The following is an 8,807-nucleotide window of genomic DNA, read 5'->3' on the forward strand; positions in this document are numbered from 1 at the left end:
TACTGCCTTTGAAATCCAGTGTGTACTTTACACTTACAGCATATCTCATTCCATGGGACAAGGGGCTACCTAAATGGACAGCACAGGGCGACCACTCATACTCCCGAACCTGGGCCCTGCCGCCTCACTGTCCCTCCACGTCCTCTGCCCTGCAGCCAGGCTGCTTCCCGTTCCCTCCTTCCCTCCTCACGGGGCCTTTGCTGATGCTGTTCCTGGACCTGTGGAAAGCTCTTCATCCTCTGGGTCTAGTTAAGTTTCTCAACCTTCAGGGAAGCCTTCCTTGACCCCTTACATACTTTCGTATGATTGTATTTCACCTGCTCCACACCTGCCGCAATTGTGATTTCCCATTTACTAACATCTCTCTTCTGGCCTGTAAACTCCAGGACAGGGACATCTTTGGGGTTTTTTGATCGTTTCCCCAGGGCTTAGTCCAGTGCCTGGTGCAGAGGAGGCTTCCAACGTGTCCAGTGGGTATTTTAAGAAACAGAGAAGTATGTAAAAGCCTGGCATATGCAAAGTGCTCTGTAAATATCCACTCCCTTCCCATCCCTCTGGGTGAGAACATTTCTCCCTATAAAGGGACCTTTCTAACTGTATAACTCTGCTAGAGAACTGAAGACACAAAGCACGTGGTGCTGAAAATATTTAAGTAGAAACCTGAGCTAAGCACAGAGATTATAAATATTTCTTCCCCAGATTACGCACCATTTAAAAATACTGCCTCAGCTCCTTTTCATGATTTGGGCGGTGATTAAGGAAAATAACTCTTTCCAGACAGAAAGTAATTGCTGCCCTTTCCCTGACTTGCTTTTTCCCTAAAGTGGAGGTGGAGCAGCATTGTCCCTTGTTTGACACAAGCCAGATGCCAAGGCCCTGCCACTTCCCAACTCTTTCCCAATCCTCTTCCAGGTGAATGTAAACAAGATGACACAAATCCACCCATGTCGACTGACCCAGGAGATAATGCCAAACCTGATGACACCTGTCTAGGTGAGGACTCAGCCCCTAGATCATGTGACCATGTTGCAAAGCCAAACTCAGCATGTGGTTTCCTTCAAATGGATCCTTAGTCCATACTGCTCCTTCTCGGGACAGTTTAAGTTGGAAGATTCAGCTAAATGCCACTATCCAAAATGATGGGTGAAATTACCCTATTTCTCAGGGCTTACCTCTCACTGGAGAGTTATGGGGGACGGGGTGATTTATACCTCTGCACAATGGCTTCCTTAAGAAGCACCCACGGCTATGCACATTTCCCTTGAAGCTGTCCAGATAAGCAGCAAGGTATACACAACTGCTATGAATTGCCCAAAGGTGACACATCTAAACATCCATTGCATATTTTAAATCCTTGGCTGGCTTCAAACTGCAAGCTGTTTATGTTGGAGTTAGTGGGGGCAGACATCCTAGAGCTTGCCCAGCACTCCAAGAAGCCTCAGCTAATGAAAAGTGTGTAGGTACCTACGAAACCTCCATGTCTACTTATTACTCAGATTTTAGGATTACCTATGCTTGTAATAATATTGAAAATTTTTAATGGGTATTTTCTTTTACAAACCATATTTGAATTTATGGATGCTAGAGCTGGTGCTTAAAGTCAGAATTCAGAACCCCAAAGAAAATGACTTCATTGAAATTGAACTTAACGGACAAGAGCTGAGTTATCAAAACCTCCTAAAAGTGAGTTGCTGTGAACTGGGGATTAACCCAGAGCAAGTGGAGAAGATCAGAAAGCTACCGAACACATTGCTCAGAAAGGTAGGGTTTATAAGTTTCTAAATGTGAAATTTTTGTGGGTAAAATTATGTTCTGTGGAGCCAATCATTTAGCTTTCGTACTTCTGATATGAAACAAAATTAAAGTCACTTGGAAATTTTGGCTGCAGAATGGCCAAATATGGTACCCAAGTTATTTTTAGTCTGATGCTTTCAGAGATTTGCACACCTAATCCCTAAACCCTTTTAAAAGCCTCTGAATGACAAGTGACTCTCCCACTTTAAGATTCAGTCTGGGAACGGTGGCTCATGCACCCCTATAATCCCAGCACTTTGGGAGGCTGAGGCGGGAGGATCACTTGAGGCAGGAGTTCAAGGCCAGCCTGGGCAACATCATGAGACTCCATTGCTATAAAATTAAGAAAAATTAGCCGGGCATGGTGGCACGAGCCTGTAGTCCCAGCTACTTGGGAGGGTGAGGCAGGAGGATTGCTTAAGCCCAGGAATTCCAGGTTGTAGCAAGCTATGATAATGCTACCGCACCCCAGCCAGGTAACAGAGCAAAACATTGTCTCTAAAAAAAAAAAAAAAATTATGCCCTGATTTAAAGTCTCTCTAGAAACCTACAACAGGGGCCACCCCCACCCAACAACAAAGAAACAAAACCCCATTCTCAACTGCTAACATAGTTTACCACGGATAAAGAAAAAACAATACAAAAATATCTTAAGAGTTTAGGCAAGAACCCAAGATGCTGGCCCATATTAAGCCGTTTTTAATAACATCATGGTATTTATAAACTATTATATTTCTTTTCCACATCAAGGACAAAGACATTCGAAGGCTACAGAACTTTCAGGAAGTGGAACTCATTTTACTGAAAACTGGAAGCACTGAATTAATAGAATACACACCATCTCTGATAGAGAAGCCCTGCTACAATAGCAATGCCGCAAAAATGACTTATTAAATAACCCAGGGGAAAAAAACCTGGAAATCATTATTTTGTAAATAATGAAGTCTGGATGCATATACCACTTTGGCAAACTTTGTATGTGAACTCTGGAAAACTATTTTCTCATCTCCAACTTCTCTGGGCTGGGAGAAGAGTTAAGTTCGAAGTGTTCTGAGAAACAGCTATAAAAGAAAACTGTAAGGTGTGATACCTAGAGCATGTTTACTGTGTAGAGCTGTACCCCGATCCTTGTCAGGTGTAGTTATTAGGCCCTGTGGGATTCAGCCAGGACAAATGGCCAGGATCTCCTCACATGAACCCCACGTGGGCAGGGTGAGCCCATGGGGCTGGGAAGGCCAGGGCCCACTTGGCAACACTGCTTCAACCTGTGCTCTCCATTCAAAAACCATCTCATACTATCCCCCTTCCTATTTACACTTTTTAACTCACCATAGCCTCTTATGGTAGAAGTACTTACAAAAATGGCTTGATTTATATGACTTGAATAAATACCTTTGAGGCTATTTTTAACATACAACTTATAAAAGAGCCACTGCACGGCCTGCACCACCGAGTTCTATTAAATAAAAAAATAAAAATAAAATAAAAACAGCTGGTGCCCTCAGGAGCACCTGGCTCAAAGGTGGCTGTCATCATGTCCCATGCTAGTAGGTTCCTCCCTAGCACAGTATCCAGCATCCTTCTGGCCCAGTTCTCTTGCTAACTTCTAGTTAATAACTGCTTATACCTTGCTTATAAGCACTCATGCCACTTGACCCTATCTACCAGCTTTTATTAACATACACCAGCATCATTTCTTTGCAAATCTGTTTCTCTCTAATCCTTATGGAAGAGGTATAAATACCAGAGCTCCTTACGAGCAAGCACAATCTTACTTGTATTCCCAGTACATAAAATAGGCCCCCATTCCCTCATCTCCAACTTCCCAATAGCTCAGCTTGGGTGAAAGGTGGGGAAGGGACACATAGGCATTACATGAACTGAACTTACCTGACCCGGCTGTCCAAAACAGAGGTAAATGGTTAGTGAGGGAGAAGTCTGTATATTTCATTCATGAAATGTAATGAACGAATGTAAGAGTCTGCAATGCAGTCAGTATCCATGGTCTCTTATGGTAAGAGCACTTCAACATTGAGCGTAGCATAGCACTCAAATCACGTTTTTAAAAGATAGCACAGCCCCTAATGCAAGCCAACTTAGGGCTCAGTGCTGGGAGATTGTGATAGTGGGTGACACAAATCAATCCCCAAGTGACACCACTCTATTTACAATTTTATTTTGTTTTAAATACTAAAGAAAATTTAGGCAGAGACTCGGGATTGGTTATGTTAATGGCCCAAAATCACCATTTGTGGGAAAAAGAGAAATTTAGGTTGTGTTTAAATGAACATGGTAGAATAGATTCGAAAAAAAAAAAAAATCACTGTTGGGAGGAAAGCTTACACTATATGCTGACTGAACTCAGACAGGTGTCACCTGGTGGTTAGTTACAGTAAGATCAATGAGGGCAACAAATTAATCATCACAATGTTGACGGGCAAATTCCATACCTGTTCTAACACAGCCCACACACAAAAATATGACAAAAACGTATTTTCTGTAACAAACACAAATGCTCTTAAGGTTGCTGGTTTTAAGTAAAAAAAAATTTGAAGAGCTTCAAGAGTAATTTTGATGGTGCACTTTTTGTAAAAACTAGTTTCTGAGTAAGGTGCAATTCCATCGAAGTATTTTAAAATTGTTTTTTAAGTGCAATTTATCAGGTACCAGAATGCTATCCTAAAAAGGTCCAGAACACATTTAGGTTAAAATAAAACGTGAATGATCTCGAATTCTTACTTGCTCACAACCTACTTTGACTTACAATTAATGGGGCAATTGGTAACTCACAGCACTGCCCCTTTCCGCTCTTCCTCCTCAGTCGCAGTTGTATGTACGGAGCTGTCCCACATACAGCTCAGAGCCCTGACGGTGCCACTGCTGCAGTGAGGACAGGCTCCAGTAGGGGAGGGAGCCGCACCTGCTTTGTTCCTGATTTATCCAAAGTTATCAGATACCACCTGGCACATAGGAGCACTAAGGGACGTGCTGAATGAACTTACAACAGCCAAGCCCTGAGCTCACGCGGAGAGGATCCAAGTCTCACCTGGGGAATACTGTGAACTGATGACACAGGGCCCTAGCTACATGAACCCTGCAAACCTGCAGGTGCATTTCAAGTTTCAATCACTTCCCTCCTTTTAAAGAGTAAAAATTTTGTTAACAATTCATGGTGCCCCTATTAAAATTAGAACAAAGCCAAAAGCAGCAGCCCTGAGGGTGATCATCTTGAGCAAGGGGGAAGGAGTACTGCTCAGCCTAGCAGTTTCCCGTCCTGAAATAGCATAAATCCGAGAGGAAAGATTCTTTGGAAGCTGCTTGGACAGGAGAACAAAACCATCAGCTCCCTGGCTGGCATTCAAATTGTCAAGATAAAAATAGGATAACACACAGAAAACACATTTAGATCTTCTTCCTAGATTTTAAAAAACAACAATTAAGACCCTAAATTTGACAATTCAAGAAACAGCATCTTTGAAACCTGTCACTCATTGAAGGAGGGTGAATTTTATGAAATACCTATGTTATTAGTAACTACCTACACCAAGGCCTTTTCCCTTTAAAATTTAAATTTTATTAAGAAATATCATACACATAAAAGCACATAAACATACAGTTAAAAGAAAATGCCCACCCAGCTTCAGAAATAGAGCATCAGCAGTTCCTCTGAAGACCCCTCTTTGCCCTGACGATCACATCTCCCACCATCCCTCCAACTCAATGGCTAACATCAAATTTTGTGTTTATCATCTTCCTGTTTTTCTTTCATTTATCATGTACTTAACAGCCTGTTTTTGACTTTCATAGAAATGGAATTGTCATGGATGCATTCTTCTGTGCCTTGCTTTTGACCACTACATTGTTGAGATTCATCCATGGTTCACACGTGGAGCTGTGGTTCGGTTTCACTTCTGTGGAATTCCATCGTAGGAATATACCACAATATTTATCCAACAGACTGCTCATGGACATTTGGGTTTTCCCAGGTTTTTTTCTTCCTATTACAAACAATGCTGATATGACATTTTTACATCCATCTCCTGGCATGCACGATAGAGTTTCTCTAGGGTATGTATCTAGGAGTGAATGGCACACCCAGTTATGCCAAATTGTTTCTCAAAGTTGCTGTTCCTAAACATTCTTAAATCTGCTGACAACTGATCTATTTGGAATGACTGAAGGGAAGAAACAGATCAACTATGAAACTCTCAAATTGCATTTTTAAAATAGAAAATTCAAAATTCTAATACAACAGTGAAAAATACATTTACTTCTCCGCTTTGGCTTACTTGAAACATACTTTTAAAAACTACAGGTTCAACTTAAAAGTCCTAGCTCCCATATCTCAAAATAAATGTTTTTGAATATTACTAAGTAAAAACAGCAAGACTCAGAACATATGGGTATACTGTCATATATTTTAAAAGATCTATACATATGTTTATATCCCCCACCTCACATCACCCCACAAAAAATCCACTTGGAAGAATAACTGTTAACAGTAGTATCTCCTGGAGAAGGACAGAGGGACAGGAATAAAAGGAGAAACATAGATCACTAAACACTTTTTTTTAACCATGTGCAAGCATTACAATGCTAATACAAAATTTCAAAAATGCAGTCACCTGGGGTTCTTTCACAATCAGTCAGAAACTTAAACTTGAAACCCAACCCTGAATGAAGCCCAATCCCATAGAATGTATACACAATAACTTCTCAAGTGTTTTTTGTTTCATGCACATAATAGATGTTTAAAAACATATTCACATAGCTCATCTACAATGCATTCAAAAAAAACACAATGGACACAAGCTCAGAGAACTTCCACCATAAAATTTTTCAGTTTTTGCATCTCTAAAAACTTTCATCAGAAGGTGGCTGAGCTCAATGCTTATGTGGTCCAAGTGTTGTCAGACCTTGGAAATAAGGTTAGTTATCCATTGTGACACTAACTATATTTAAGGAAACAGACTGCCTGCAGGTGAGTAATGCTCTAAAGAGAGGGGTAAAAATATCTGAGCAATATGACTAGGTTATTAAAAGCTCAAGATCAAGACAGCAAGAAAGATATTTCAACTGAAATTGAAAAATAAACGGACTGCAATCTCTTTGAAGGAAAAAAAACATGTTTGAACAAAAAGGGACATGATACATAGAGTCTATTTCTACATTCCAGAGAAGATGCCTTGAGCAGGAGAGGTGCAATGGAAATTAAGCTATCAGACCAGTACTATAGTTTGATGGTTATGGCATTTAAAAGTTCATCCAATATATTTTATATTAATGAACTGTTATTTAATAAGTCTGTCTTTTAGATACATGCTGGACTATTTACAGATTAAATGGTTTGTCTGAGACTAGCATGAAAGTGATAGGGGGCAGTGGACACAAACACAAGCACACAGGAGGTAAAACTAGTCGTGATGGTGATGACTTAATAGAGATTAATTATACTGTTCTAATTTTGTGTATGTCTTTACATTTCCAAAGCAAAAAGCTTTCTTTTTTTAAAAAAAGGATCAACTGATTGCTGATTTCAATCTTACCAAATAATCCTCTGATAACTGACTCCCCTTAAAGGCTTTCTAAAGAGAAAATACATTTACCACCTGACAACTTTTTGGTCTGTATGGCAGAAACATTTATTTCTTCTAATAAATTGGCCTCTATATTGGCTTCTTGTGAGCCTGGCTAGCAAGAATCAGTTTCTTTTGAACCAGATCAGTTCTGAGGGTAAATGGTATAAAACCCAACTTCTAAATCTCCGTTAAGGCCAGACTTTAGTCATGGACCTTCTGAGGGGCCAACGTCTCCCCGTCAAACTCTAGGTAACTTCAATAGTTATCCACAGATTTAAGTATCCACAGAGGACGCCTTTTCACATGAGCTCATGCACTATATACTTTATGTAAGTTAGCTACCAATTCTAGATGAAGAAACAAAATAAATCTGGCATTTTAATACCTGAGATTTCTTATCTGTTTTTCTTAATATCTAGTAACAGAATATGATAAACTATCACTTTAAGTCCTTTACGGCTATAACCATAATCTTGTCAAAATACACAAAGCAGAGCTTGGGAGCTGGCTGACTTGCTAGATTTTGTTTCTCGTCTTATCTTAATCCTCATGTGAATCATCTCTTACAAATTTGGAGATAACCCCACTCACCTATTGCTGCATCTCCACCATCAGCTACCGAAGTCAGGAGGGCTCTGTCCCCACAGTATTTTGTCATACAGAGCCCCTAAAGTGGTGGCTTCATTATTTTCTAAAGTTTGTTGAAGGATTATTTTAGTAAATTCCATAACAATTCATTATACCTGTTAGAATGAACACAGTGGCCTAAGTCAGGCCCTGGACCATGAGGCAGAGACCTGCAGTCCATCAACATGAAGGCACAGAACCCTGGGTAAGTCATTTAACCCACTACTCAATTTCTTTACCTAAAAAGTGGTGGCAGTATTTGAAAATTATAAATCACAAGGAATTGCTATGAGAGATATATATGTGGGGGGGGGTATGTATGCAGCTGAGATAATACTTCAATACAGTTGAAGCTGGCTATAGATAGAAATAAATATGCTGCCAATTTTCTTGTTTGTGACATAAAAATCACCTGCTTTTTAAAAAACATCCTCATCATATATACTAGACACCCCATACACAGAAACAAATACATTTATAAACTGACAAGACCAGGTTAAAAGAAATCTTGATACAGGACTTAAAGACCAAAATCTAGCTAAAAGTTCTTGAATGGTCTTCTACATCATCATTTCATAGCTAGATAAAGATAGGGTTTGTCAGAAGGCTATTCAGAATTTTCTACTACTAAAGAAATCTCTTGGGGATGTAAAAATATATTCTAGTTTACTGTACATCTTCGCTATTAAAAGCAAAATTCAAATTTATTCATAACCACCCAAAATTGAAGCACCATTATTTAAAACATTAAACTAGAAAGTCTATAAAAATTAGTCTTAAACAGAACAAATCAGATAAAACTGTACA

The 8,807-nt window shown here is 39.7% G+C and overlaps 1 protein-coding gene across 1 annotated transcript; it reads left to right on the forward strand.

Annotated features, from left to right (window-relative positions):
* Nucleotides 1-1,578: 1,578 nt before the first annotated feature.
* Nucleotides 1,579-2,688, forward strand: ANKRD40CL (ANKRD40 C-terminal like). The gene is made up of 2 exons (XM_045527007.1): nt 1,579-1,761; nt 2,545-2,688. The coding sequence occupies exons 1-2, from the start codon at nt 1,579-1,581 to the stop codon at nt 2,686-2,688; spliced, it is 327 nt and encodes a 108-aa protein (XP_045382963.1).
* Nucleotides 2,689-8,807: the final 6,119 nt, after the last annotated feature.

This window comes from Lemur catta, chromosome 15, assembly GCF_020740605.2.
Source record: "Lemur catta isolate mLemCat1 chromosome 15, mLemCat1.pri, whole genome shotgun sequence".
Classification (NCBI taxonomy): domain Eukaryota; kingdom Metazoa; phylum Chordata; class Mammalia; order Primates; family Lemuridae; genus Lemur; species Lemur catta.